The 13,965-nt window shown below is 49.2% G+C and overlaps 2 protein-coding genes across 2 annotated transcripts; one reads left to right on the top strand and one right to left on the bottom strand.

Annotated features, from left to right (window-relative positions):
- Nucleotides 1–51: 51 nt before the first annotated feature.
- DFJ58DRAFT_670120 (uncharacterized protein) lies at nt 52–1,152 on the bottom strand (the record flags this gene model as incomplete). Its single annotated transcript, XM_041382839.1, has 5 exons — nt 52–148; nt 198–412; nt 442–783; nt 840–1,045; nt 1,095–1,152. Coding segments are annotated over 5 exons (918 nt in total), but the record flags the coding sequence as incomplete, so codon positions are not given.
- A 9,569-nt stretch (nt 1,153–10,721) lies between these two features.
- On the top strand, nt 10,722–13,695 carry DFJ58DRAFT_193038 (uncharacterized protein). The gene is made up of 16 exons (XM_041379162.1): nt 10,722–10,961; nt 11,019–11,140; nt 11,199–11,332; nt 11,395–11,459; nt 11,510–11,589; nt 11,647–11,671; nt 11,724–11,777; nt 11,829–12,019; nt 12,070–12,164; nt 12,220–12,423; nt 12,478–12,622; nt 12,674–12,687; nt 12,752–12,867; nt 12,918–13,006; nt 13,060–13,194; nt 13,249–13,695. The coding sequence occupies exons 2-16, from the start codon at nt 11,052–11,054 to the stop codon at nt 13,592–13,594; spliced, it is 1,782 nt and encodes a 593-aa protein (XP_041236679.1). The 5' UTR covers nt 10,722–10,961; nt 11,019–11,051; the 3' UTR covers nt 13,595–13,695.
- The last annotated feature ends 270 nt before the right edge of the window (nt 13,696–13,965 follow it).

The raw sequence follows: 13,965 nt of genomic DNA, 5'->3' as shown, positions 1-13,965 counted from the left end.
CATCCGTAAGTTGAGTTCATGAGCGCGGGGTCCCAAACTATTGTTTCCAAGCGTTTTGGAAAATGTGCAGCCAATGTTGTATGTGATTCCACCATTCTTGCCATAAACACCGAGCAGATGATCTATAATAGCCAATGGGTATTTTGCGCTTAAAAATATGTCAGCAAGGCTGACAACAATGTAAAAAGCACACAAACAGTTCCCCACTCTTCACCATATCACAGGCTAAAAGAATGAACCGGTGGCGACAAGCTGCAATAAAGATTCTGGACTCGTCAAAAACAGAAAACATGTGTTTACGTTGCTCTGGACCCGCATTGCACCAGCGATCAACACAATGAAAGGATCCCGACTCCGGTTGTACAGCATCCTCCCAGTCATCATTAGGTCCCTTGTAATTTGAATGATTAGTCTCGTAAAATTGATTCTAGCTGAACTCACTGATTGTGTTTGAGTGCCAATTTTGAATTCATCAACCTTCGCACGACTGAGCCAATAGTCAGAACGATAAGTCCATGAATCCTCGCGTGGAGATGTGCCATATGTAGATGACGACCATCTTTTCAAGCTATTGTTTCTGTTGATGGTAGCGAGCCACTCGAATGCTAGTTTATCTTCACCCTCAAGTTTATAGAAGCAACATGGACACGAGTTTAGAAGGCGCCAGTTGGGTAAGTCGTGTTTTAGCTCTGCTTTGATGATACAGTCAACACAGTTCAAGATCTCAAGGTAAACGTCAAACGCATCCAAAAATTGTGTGTTGAAATATGGTTGATACGGAATCTATGAAAAGCAACATGTAATTAACGTAGCGAATACCATTACATTGAATGTCGTACATCATGCAGGTGGCACAAGGTTTTGCATTGTGCTTGAATGCTAAACCGAGGGCAGGTCCTGTGAGATTGTCGATACGCTGCAAGCATGCGGAGGGAAATAGCAACAGTTGGGTGAAGCAGAGAGCAACCCAGGTATCCATGATAGATAAGACTCTCGTTTGGAAACTTGTGGAACGTTTGAAGGCGCAGAGAAACATGTTTTCGACCTGTAGATCAGTGAATGTGAATGTCTTAAAGTAAAAAGAAATGACTTACTGAATATGTCGACGAGCTTGATATTCTGAAGAGATAAATTGTCAGCGTCATTACACATCAGTTCATCTTCATTTGAAATATACAGCATGCCGTCACCACAATCCTGTGTGCGATAGTCCAAATAAGCACTGACGAGATGTTCCATCTGAAGATTCCAATTGGCAGTCTGGACATCAATGCGGTCCCTGCGTGTGCGCGGATCCACATAGCGGCTAACATACATCAGCACGTTCATACTAGCAGGCATGAAAAAATAATAATTACAAGCCAGAGATGTCAGCGATCTGCTGAGATAGTCCTTCAAAGGCTTCGTACTCCCTGCCTTCATGACTAAGGTCAGCTCCCTCCTCACCAGGAGGAGCAGTATATGGTAGGTATTCAATATCAACATCGAGATCAACTAGCATCGTCTCGACAGCCTCGCAGTCCTCAACCGACATCTCTGCAGAGCTTGAGAAGGATGTCATGGAGGAATATAGTTATGATACCTTGTATGCAGGATTGTCACTTTGAATTAGCATCCTCCCTGCGTTGGTTTTGCTGCCCTGCCCTTAGTACTTCAACCATTCAAACTGAGCGTCGGAAGCCATGTTTGACAGTGGACTTCGACAACCCTGTAATACGCTTTGCTGATGCCCATGGCATGGATAGTAAAAATGTTGGTGGTAGCATCCTCAAGAGACGAGGCTGGTGGTGGTGTCTTAGAGAGACGAGGATGGTGGTGGCATCCTCAAGAGACGAGGCTGGTGGTAGCATCCTCAAGACGAGGCTGGTGGTAGCGTCCTTGAGAGATGAGGAGGTTGGTGGTGACATCCTCAAGAGACGAGGCTGGCGTCCAGAACAGTAGAGTGTGGCTAAGCAGACGGTGCCACGTAGTGGTGGTAGCTAAAAGTGTAGAAGGCATCGTCGATGCCTATGGCGGGGTGGTAGACGGCGGTGGTGGTGGTGGTGGAGAAGGGCAAGGGGCGTGGGAGCAGTACCTTGCCGATTTCGGAAGGTTAGGCGCATAGCGGGGCGCGTCGGGATGACACATTTGGATAGTATAGGCGGGCGGACAGTGCCAAGCTGCTTACTGGCAGTGTACACCAAATAGCAGGAGTCCTGGAGTATTTGGGACAGTATATAACGCTGGTGTTGAGTATTAGTACAACGAAGCCTAACAATAGTAGGTACAACACATAATAGACTATTATAGTAAGGCTTACTTATTGGGAAACCCAGGTGAAAATAGGTTTGGTTCGTCGAGCTTGTGACGGTGTGACGAACCTAAGGTCGAAATGATACAGTAGCTTCCGCTCGCGGCCAGGTCTTTTCAAAGATCTTTGTAAGCTCGTTGCTTACCTGAGTTCCCATAATCAACATAAATACTGTCCGAGATAATCAAGCTGGAGCTTTGATTATCACTGCCTTTTGGCCTAACGGTCTGGGCGTAACTGTTAAGGGACGACAGTCTTAACTACTTACAATCTTATCCATCAGGAGTCACTGGCGTTGTCAGGAACCTTTAATTGAATGCGTCTATGTACCTAGTGTACGGTTTGAATGAAATGGGATATCTTTAGAAAAGTCACGCAAGTTGAGACAAGTTGTGGAGCACAACATACCCAACCTTGATGTGCTTGAAATCGGACCACGGATACTTTGGAGGTACATCAAGCGCAGTACCTCTCGCCACTGTCTCGACTGAAGGTGACCGACATTCCCCAAACACGTATACGCCATACCAGACCAAGTACCATATTGCGTGACCTTACAACCATTTCGTACAGTTCCACATCCTGAATCTACCTCGACAGACCTTTCAAGCAACCTGCATTCGCAGCCGAGATGCCTCAGCTTCCCTCCGAACCAGAACATCGTTGATGTTGGGTTGCATTGCCCAACATTAAGGTCTTGCTGAAGACAAGCGGATCAGTGAGATTGCTGTCACAACATGAGGGTGAAACATACGCAGGCGATGATTTAAAGTGATTTCAAGAAGAGTCTTAATCAACTCCGCCTTCGCCTGAGAGCCCAAATATTTTTTCTCCTCCTCCTTAGAGCGTTTGAAAGCTTCTGTCTCCATCTTCTTAGAGCGTTCAAAAGTCACTCTCTCCATCTTCTTAGAGCGTTCAAAGGCTTCTTTCTCCTTCTCCTTAGAGCGTTCAAAAGCTTCTTTTGCCTTCCTCTGGAGGCGTTCAAACGGTAACTTTGCGATCCAAGCAGGCAAGGTCCTCACAGCTTCTTCAAATGCATGGGCGGCAGTAGTCACAGCTTCTTCGTATGCGCGGGCGGCAGTAGTCTCAGCTTCTTCATATGCGCGGGCGGCAGTAGCCACAGCTTCTTCATATGCGCGGGCGGCAGTAGCCACAGCTTCTTTATATGCCTGGACAGCAGCGCTCACGCCTTCCCTGACAGCACCCGCATGCGGAGATGCCATGTACTGCTCGAGAGCGACAAGACAAGAGGGAACAGACTCTTGCTGGTCCCGAAGATAGCGCCGTGTGTCGAAAATGTAGAAAGAGTGTTCCAAGATAATGATAGCAGCTAGGTGATCAATAATAAGCAGATTCATCACAACGTAGCCTCAAAATTCACCAGAACTGAGCTGAACAATGTTCCCCAAGGGTGACGAGTGAGAGCCCTGGCACATTCGCAACATGAGGAACATGGGTATAATCTGTGAACAGTTGGACATACCACTGAGAGTAACTTAGACCCCATGGCTGCTCGATCAGCGCGATAAAGCTGGGTTAAATCACGATCGAAAGTTAAATATCATCTGCCTTTGCTGAGGATCGATACACTCACTTTCTGCCAATATGTAACTCTTCGGTCAGCATGGTCCGAAATCAAAGAAGGATGAAGAAGCTAACCTCCTATTGATGGATCACCGATGTCGTTCATGAGCAAGGCTCCAGGATGAAACACTCACTTTCTATTGAGGGAGATCCGGTTTCAGACGTAAGCAAAGCTCGAGCTCGACGGAGGATCAGCGCACTGACATTCTGTCGGTGGTTGAGCAATGATATCAGTGAGCAAGGCTAAAGCTCAATAGGAGGTAGAGAGACTCGCCATCTGTCGATGGATCAGCCATGTCGTGGATTAGCAATGCTCGAGCTCAACAGCAGATCAACAAACTCACGAACTGTCCATGAGGATCGGCAATTTCATTGATCAGTGATGCTCCAATTCGACTGCGGATCGATGGACTTACGCGCTATAAACGGATGGGCGATGTCGTCAGTGAGTATGGCTCGAGCCCGATGATGGATCGACCAACTAACCATCTGTCAATTGAAGCGGCAATGATTTCGGGTAGTATGGCGCGAGGGTGACAGAAAATCAATACACTCACATCCTAACAAGGGATCAGTGAATACATCAGTGAGGAAGGCAGGAGGTCGACAGAGAATCAATACACTCACATCCTGACAAGGGGTCAGTGATTGCATCGGTGAGGAAGGCAGCAGGTGGACAGAGGATGATCACACTCACAAGCTGTCAGGGGATCGATTATTTCGTTGGTCAGTTGCTCGAGCTCGAAGGCGGATCGACACACTCACACCCTGCGAACGGTGGGCAACGACTTCGATCAGCATGACTCGAGCTCCAAGGCGGATCGACACACTCACAACCTGCGAACGGTGAGCAACGAGTTCGATCAGTATGGCTCGAGCTCCAAGGAGGATCGACACACTCACTTGCTAGAAACGGTAGGCAACGACCTCGATCAGCATGGCTCGAGCTACAAGGAGGATCGATACACTCACCCCCTGCGAATGGTGGGCATTGATTTCGATCAGCATGGCTCGAGCTCAAAGGAGGACCGACACTCACACGCTACGAACCACGGGCAACGACTTCGATCAGCATAGCTCGAGCACCAAGGAGGATCGGCACACTCACTTCCTGCGAACGGTGGGCAACGACTTCAATCAGCATGGCTCGAGCTGGAAGGAGGATCGACACACTCACATACTGCGAACGGTGAGTAACAACTTCGATCAGCTTGGCTCGAGCTCCAAGGAAATCGACACACTCACACCCTGCAAACGGTGGGCAACGACTTCGATCAGCATGGCTCGAGCTCCAAGGAGGATCGATAAACTCACACCCTGCGAACAGTGGACAACGAATTCGATCAGCATGGCTGGAGTTCCTAGGAGGATGGACACACTCACACCCTGCGAACGGCGGGCAACGACTTCGATCAGCATGGCTCGAGCTCCAAGGAAGATCGACACACTCACATACTGTGAACGGTGGGCAACGATTTTGATTAGCATGGCCCGAGCTAGAAGGAGAACCAACACACTCACATACTGGGAAGGGTAGGGAACGACTTCGATCAGCATGGCTCGTGCTCGAAGGAGGGTCGACACACTGACTTCCTGGGAACGGTGGGCAACGACTTCGATCACCATGGCTTGAACTCGAGGGAGGATCAACACACGCACAGTCTGCGAACAATGGACAATGATTTAATCAGCATGACTCGAGATCGAGGGAGGATCGAGATACTCACATACTGCGAACGGTGGGCAACGACTTCGATCAGCATGGCTCGAGCTCGAGGGAGGATCGACACACTCACACGCTGGGAACAGTGGGCAACGACTTCGATCAGCATGGGTCTAGCCCGAGGGATGATCGACACACTCACACCCTGCAAACGGCGCGCAACGAATTTGATCAGCATGACTCAAGTTCCAAGGAGGATTGACACACTCACACCCTGCAAAAGGTGGGCAACGACCTGGATCAGCATGGCTCGAGTGCCAAGGAGAATCGACACACTCACACCCTGCGAATGGCGGGCAACGACTTGGATCAGCATGACTCGAGCTTGAAGGAGGATCGACACACTCACATGCTGGGAACGGTGGGCAGCGACTTCAATCAGCATGGCTCGAGCTCCAAGGAGGATCGACAAACTCACAACCTGTGAACAGTGGGCAACGATTTCGATCAGCATGACTCGAGCTCGAAGCAGGATCGACACACTCACATACTGCGAACGGTGAGCAACAACTTCGATCAGCTTGGCTCGAGCTCCAAGGAAATCGACACACTCACAACCTGCGAACGGCGGGCAACGACTTCGATCAGCATGTCTCGAGCTCCAAGGAGGATAGACACACTCACACCCTGCGAACGGGGGCCAACGACTTCAATTCAGCATGACTCGAGCTCCAAGGAGGATCGACAGACTCACATGCTGCAAACGGTTTCGATCAGCATGGCTGGAGCTCGAAGGAGGATGGACACACTCACACCCTGCGAACGGCGGGCAACAACTTCGATCAGCATGGCTCGAGCTCGAAGGAGGACCGACACACTCACTTCCTGGGAACGGTGGGCAACGACCTCGATCAGCATGGCTCGAGCTTTAAGGAGCATCGACACACTCACACCCTGCGACCGGTGGGAAACCAATTCGATCAGCATGGCTCGAGCTTGAAGGAGGACCGATACACTCACAACCTGCGAACGGTGGGCAACGACTTCGTTCAGCATAGCTCGAGCTTGAAGAACTATCGACAGACTCACATGCTGGGAACGTTGTGCAACGACTTGGATCAGCATGGCTCGAGCTCCAAGGAGGATGGACACACTCACAACCTGGGAACAGTGAGCAACGACTCCGATCAGCATGGCTCAAGCTCGAAGGAGGTTGACACTCACTGCCTGCGAACGGTGGACAACGACTTCGATCAGTATGGCTCGAGCTCCAAGGGGGATCGAGATACTCACATACTGCGAACGATGGGCAACAGCTTCGATCAGCATGGCTCGAGCTCGAAGGAGGATCGATACACTCACGACCTGTAAACAGTGGGCAACGACTTTGATCAGCATGGCTTGAACTTGAAGAAGCATCAACACACTCACACGCTGGAAACGGTGGGCAACGACTTCGATCAGCATGGCTCAAGCTCCGAGGATCGACACACTCACATCCTGGAAACGATGGGCAACGACCTCGATCAGCATGGTTCGTGCTCGAAGGAGGTTAGACACACTCACCCACTATTAATGGATGGGCAACGACTTCGATCAGCATGGCTCGTGCTCGAAGGAGGATCGACACACTCACATACTGCGAACGGTGGGCAATGACTTCGATCAGCATGGGTCTAGCTCGAAGGAGGATCGACACACTTACAACCTGCGAACGGTGGGCAACGACTTCGATCAGCATGTCTCGAGGTCGAAGGAGTATCGACACACTCACTTCCTGCGAACGATGGGAAATGAATTCGATCAGCATGGCTCGAGCTCGAGGGAGGATCGACAGACTCACTTCCTGCGAACGGCGGGCAGCAACTTCTATCAGCATGGCTCGAGCTCCAAGGAGGGCCGACACACTCACACCCTGCGAACGGTGGGCAACGACTTCGATCAGCATGTCTCGAGCTTGAAGGAGGTCGACACACTCACTTCCTGGGAAAGGTGGGGAACGACTTCGATCAGCATGGCTCGAGCTCGAAGGAAATCGACAAACTCACATGCTGCAAACGGTGGGTAACAACTTCCATCAGCATGGCTTGAGTGTCGAGGAGGATGGACACACTCACACCCTGCGAACGGCGGGCAACGACTTCGATCAGCATGACTCGAGGTCGAGGGAGGATCGACAGACTCACTTCCTGCGAACGGCGGTCAACAACTTCGATCAGCATGGCTCGAGCTCCAAGGAGGGCCGACACACTCACACCCTGCGAACGGTAGGCAACGACTTCAATCAGCATGTCTCGAGCTTGAAGGAGGTCGACACACTCACTTCCTGGGAAAGGTGGGGAACGACTTCGATCAGCGTGACCCGAGCTCGAAGGAGGACCGACACACTCACTTCCTGGGAACGGTGGCCAACGACTTTGATCAGCATGACTCGAGCACCAAGGAGGATCGGCACACTCACATACTGCGAACGGTGGGCAACGAGTTTGATCAGCATGGCTCGAACTCGAGGGAGGATCGACACACTCACTTCCTAGGAACGGTGGGCAACGACTTCGATCAGCATAGCTCGAGCTCAAATGATGGTCGACACACTCACAACCTGCGAACGGTGGGGAACGACTTCGATCAGCATGGCTCGAGCTCGAAGGAAATCGACAACACTCACATACTGCAAACGGTGGGCAACAACTTCCATCAGCATGGTTTGAGCTCCAAGGAAGATCGACATACTCACACCCTGCGAACGACCTCGATCAGCATGGCTCGAGCTCGAAGGAGGACCGACACACTCACTTCCTGGGAATAATGGGTAACGACTTCGATCAGCATGGCTCGAGCTCCAAGGAGGATCGACACACTCACATACTGCTAAACGGTGGGCAACGACTTCGATCAGCATGGCTTCAGCTCCAAGAAGGATTGATACACTCACATACTGCGAATGGTGGGCAACGACTTCGATCAACACAGCTTGAGCTCAAAGGAGGATTGATACACTCACAACCTGTAAACAGTGGGCAACCACTTCGATCAGCATAGCTTGAGCTCAAAGGAGGATTAACAGACGTACTGCCTGCAAGTAAACCCCCAAGGTATTTAAAATGAGAGCAACCTTTGAACTTTCCGATAATCTTACCACAATATGTGGAAACCAGGCAGCCAATCTCCCTATTATCTCCTCATGACCCTTAGATGCTGGTGTCTCAGAGTCCAAAAATTCCGGGAGTATTCTGGACACAATCAGTCGCTAATGCTCATGGCAGGTAAACGAGACTATGTGTAGTTACCTCTCAACCGCATATTTCATGCAGAGCTCCAAGTTGGTCTGCTGGGTCGAGACGAATAATTGCTTCAGCATTTCATCATCCAGAGTTGCAGCTGTGCATTCGATGAGAGACCCGCAATCTGCATCATCCTTGTCCATGCCTAACGGATCAGTGTTATCATGTATCGAAATCATAAGTCCACCATTAACAACTTACTAGCGAGGCATACATGACATTTTGGAGGGCGTCGAATGTCCTTGGAGTGGTATAGAAACTGCAATTGTGACCCAATCGCAAATGACTCCTCCGCGCGCTGCGGCGCCAGTTCTTCAGCCTGCTTCCTCGATGCTCCCTCTGATTTCAGCTCTGCATATGCGGTGTTGTAGAGGGCATCGAATTTAGTAAACAATACTATCACTGGAACTGAGAATTGCGATTTTGTGCATCAGTCGGACATCATCAATAGTCAGATGAGAAACCTTACTACTTCCCGTGTTGCAAGAGAAAAATTTGATTTCGCCTTTGGTGAACGACCTGCTTGCCTCGTCCATTGGAATGCAATACCTATTTTGAAACCGTGAGATAGCGCATGTCGCGATTGATCAGTTGCAATTACCAGATAGCATGGAGTTGATTCGTTAATCTGACCTCCTTAGAACGGCGCGCAATAAATGCCTTCACATTGCCGAATTCGGATTCGCCGCCTGCTTCGAACCCGCATGAATCGTGAAAGACGAAGCCTGGGTTACTTTGAAACACCATTTCATGCTCGATATCATGCTCTCCACGCTGAGAACGTGTCAGTTCATGTTACCAACTATTAGAAGTACACGCCACCTCTGTTGAAGCCATCAAAATTGTGGCATCGATCTGATATTCATCGCTCAGTCATCACTACCATCCTCCTGCTAGCATTGTGATGCCCACCTTTTCCCCAGCGCTGTTGTATATTTCTGGGTTGTCCCGTGTGTTACAAACTCTCTGAAGGATGGTAGTTTTTCCTGCATTCGCTCTCCCTATAACGAGGATTCGAAAGCGACCGATTTTCTCTCTTATCTTTGAGGGATCCATGGGGAAGGCGAATGTGAAGGAAAAGCGTTGCAATTGGTGTAGCCTTATAATTATTACAGTGTGTGAACTCGGTGAATGCCCAACTTGAAATCAGCCCATCTAGATTCAGTGGGCAATGGGTATATGGAACTGTATACCACATGGGGCATACACGAGGAGTCAAACGTCAGCGTGGCTTTGATCATTCGGAAGTGACGGAGTATCTGTGTTGGGTCACAAGGATCCGTAAGAGTGGGCAACGCTGACGACCGTCCAAGCACCTAAATACTAGCCGCATCGATCGAGGCAGTCAGTATCTCGATCCGACCCAGGTCACAGGGTCCGTGGGTAAAGGGTAGTACTATACCTAAAGATGATGGAGCTATATACTGCATGAGGCATACACGAGGAGTTGGCGTCAGTGTAGCTTTGATCATTCGGAAGTGATGACTCAATATTCAATGTCTATGTTGGGTCATGGCAAGAATCCGTAAGAGTGGGCAATGCGGAGACCATCGCAGCAATCAATCAAGGCAGTCAGTATACTATTAATTTGGGTAGTACTAGTAGTACCTAACTCGGTTTCTGGTACCCTGTAACCTGTTATCGATTTATCATTCGGAGTTTAAGTTACTCGGTTCGAAAACCTTTACATAATCCTGAACATACAAGACCCCCAGACTCGTAGTGGATGACTTTCCGTAGGCTCGAAATATGTTGATTAGAATATACTGTCTGCGATACTAAAGCACAAGCTTTCAGTATCATTGCCTTTTGGCGTAACAGTTAAGGGACGATAGTCTTAGCTAAGTTACACCATGTCTCTGGTTGGTCTCTGGGGGTCTTTTCATTGTGAATGCCGTACGTCCGGACTTTTTCTGCTCAGGGTTTGAAGTTGTTCAAAGGAACCAAGTAAGGCCCGAATGATAACAGGGTACCATGAACTCTGTTTAACTAAGAATAGCTAGCCTTGGTGCGACACGAGGGATGGGCCTCCCTTCGGCCTCCAGATAAATCCACCGTCACGAAGAAGAGTCTTCCTTAACATCCACCATGGCTAGTTCTCTTGACGCTCCAACGCCGGTTCGCCCTCTCTATATATCTGGTACAAGTTACTTCATCAACGAAATTCTCAATCCCACTGAAATAGTATATCCAATAGGTGTCAGCGTTGATTTCAGCAACTCGAAAAAGAATGTGGAGTCTGTTGAAGTACGGAATTCGCCCACCCCAATCAAAAGTGGGGCAGAAAAAGGTCTTACGACAGACGTTCTCTCCACCCATGTAGGGACTCGACCCTAACGAATGTACCCACCTGATGTGCTATTGTGTTCTATCACAGGAAGCTTTCTCGTGGGGATACATTTTCCTTGCATGTGCGGTCCACGAAATGGCTTGGGATGAAGACAAAGCATGAAGACATTACTTTCGAACCGGAAGACATGTTCCGCGAGTGTAGTACAGGAGAAAGACGAGGTGAAACAATAATAATCGCGCTCTCGTAATGATCACTCATAGATTCAACCTCACATGCACAGAATATAACAAGGTCCATAAAAACATCACGATCGTCGTCGAACTTTCCGGGAATCCAACAGCCGAAGTAAGATTCCATGTCTCCCATTAAAAGAAATCTAAGTCATAGACTAGCAGTCTGAGCAACTTGTCTCTTCTTCCGACGAAACCACGGAGCTCCGGCCTACCACCGACGAAATATTTCGGAAGTGTCCTCAGTGAGTCTGGATCACCGCGAAATGCCATTCTTTAAGTTGACACCAGAGGCTTCAAAGGTTCCGAATTCTAGTTATAGGAAAGGTACCAGGCTTTCGCTGATCCCAGGCCGGTGTTAACACGGTACTTCCAATAGACTGGCGTTGGCAAGTCTTCGCTGATCAACCACGCATTTGGAGTGCAAAACGCGGTAGGTTGAGCATGACACTTCAACAAGCATAGCTCCTCATACCGTCAATAGACCGCTTCACACGATAAGCCAGGCGAGGTCAACATCGACTACGAGTTTATCTCACCACAGAACAACAAGTTTGTTCTTCACGATAGCAAGGGTTTTGAACCAGGGGAAGAAGACAACCTCAAAATAGTCCAAGATTTCATTAACCGTCGGGAAGTGATGCCTGATTTGAAAAATCAGCTGCACGCCGTTTGGTAGGGCCTCCGTCTTAGTGCGTTTGTACGGCAAACTGACGACATACAAGGCTTTGCTTTGAAATACCCTGTACAGGCGGGCGTTTATTAGAGACCGGCGTGGAGCAATTTCTCACATCGAAGCGCGAGGGAAAGCTGGGAAATAGTATGTCAATGGATTGCTACCGCTCCGCACAGGTCATAGCTAACGCAGGTCAAAGTTCCCATTATTACCGTTCTCACTAAATACGACACCCTCCTCGTCCACGTAGAGCGAACTATGGACAAGTCCTCTTTCGAGGGTTTGAGCGAGGAGGCCATCAAGGAACTCATCAAGAATAGCGCAGAAGACAAGATACAGGAAGTCTGCATCGCACCCCTAGAGAAATTTGCAAAATCGGATATCCCGCATGTTACGGTCTCCAGTGGGTGTCGCTGCTGTGATTATCATTTGCGTTCTTAGTAAATTCTGAGCGCAGCAAATGGAAACCATAAAGAGACGCTGGCCCGTTTGATCCAAACCACTGAAGAACTCGTTTGCAAGCATGTTGGGGCCGACGCGTCGGTCATGACGTCCGTCGCTCAGCGAGTGGATCCTGGACTCAACATAAAGGCATCTATAGAGTGAGCCTCGCTTGTTTCATTCTTCTTATCTTGTGATTTACGCAGTGTCAGGGTTGGCAAGAGAAGTCTGTCTCGATTTTGCATTCAAAATTACTGAACATGATCTGAGCCTTCACGTCTGTCTTTCAGAATACTGGAAGGCGCTTGCATCAAGCGTACCATTCAAGAAGCATTCGATGTGGGACTGTCTGCACGTGCTTCACACCGACATCGTCAATGTGTGGAACTTCCGAGACCCTAATGATGTAATAGCTCTCTTTATTCGTTGTTGCATATTCTGACGTGGCTTACGCAGTATTTATGCAGCCCAGAGTTCAGGACACTGATGACGAACATGGTCGATGAGCTAGACGTTGGACCTACTGCCAATCCCAACAAGAACCTGTAAGGCAGTCTTTCATGCGACAAATGAATTTCATCTCATCCAATGTTCGCAGTGCATTTGGGCTCACTATTGTGGGTGCCATTGCGGGTATCGTATCTGCCCTGTCCGGACCTGCAGCCCCCATCGTAGTGCCGATAGCGGCAGGCGTTGTGGTCGCAAGTTGGGTCTACGAGGTGTATCAGGAGGCGTACGTCCTGCTACTTATCCTTCATCGAGAGAATAACGTCAAGTCTCTTCTCAGCCGTCCGGCGCTCCAGCGCTTCATGAAATACATCATCGACTTGACTCTTGTGTTGCAGACGCTGTATCTCCTGTCGGAAAACCAGGAACTGTCTCGTAGAGCCATCAAGCTTGCAGTCAAGTCCTACCACGAGTCACGAATGAGTGGAAAAGTCCATAATCGGATTCAGGAGTACAACAAGCAATTAACCTTCCGACAACGCGCAAACCGCGATTCGTTGGATCAATTTGTTGAGCTACTACAATCATACAACATCAGCGCAGAAGAAATATCAGATCTTCGGGGAAGTTTGCCTGCTGTGGATTTATCGTCGGATGAACCATGGATCACGGACGAGAAGTCCTAGCACTTGATTCCTTCTTTCGTGTATGATTTTGTGTTTGCTGGTGTGCCTGACTGCTGAAGTACCCACGGGATTGTGACAAGTCCTCACTCGTACTATGTAATCGTAGCGGCGGCGAGCACCAGTCCCCGACTCCGTTGTTTACCAAATTGATACACCTTTGTTGTCTCACGCACTGCACGTGTTATAAGGGCTGATTCTAAAATGTCGTTGTCAATGCCATTCCATTCCACCCTACTGTATCACATCAGATCAGGATTCCCTACCGTATGCACTACGATCTCTTACTGCATCGCATCACAACCCCCTACCGCACGCACCGCACTACGACCTCACAGCCCCACTCAACTTCTCCCAGAATCCAAAATTCAACT

This window comes from Suillus subalutaceus (assembly GCF_016647625.1).
Source record: "Suillus subalutaceus strain FC151 chromosome Unknown DFJ58scaffold_209, whole genome shotgun sequence".
Taxonomy (NCBI): Eukaryota; Fungi; Basidiomycota; class Agaricomycetes; order Boletales; family Suillaceae; genus Suillus; species Suillus subalutaceus.
Note: the sequence above shows the minus strand (reverse complement) of the source record. Positions and strands in the feature narration are given on the sequence as shown.

Coding starts and splice junctions, on each gene's coding strand:
- DFJ58DRAFT_193038 (XM_041379162.1), top strand. CDS start 11,052: ATGTGGAGTCTGTTGAAGTACGGAATTCGCCCACCCCAATCAAAAGTG. Junction 11,333..11,394: donor TAGTACAGGAGAAAGACGAG/GTGAAACAATAA, acceptor TCACATGCACAG/AATATAACAAGGTCCATAAA. Junction 12,020..12,069: donor AATCAGCTGCACGCCGTTTG/GTAGGGCCTCCG, acceptor ACGACATACAAG/GCTTTGCTTTGAAATACCCT.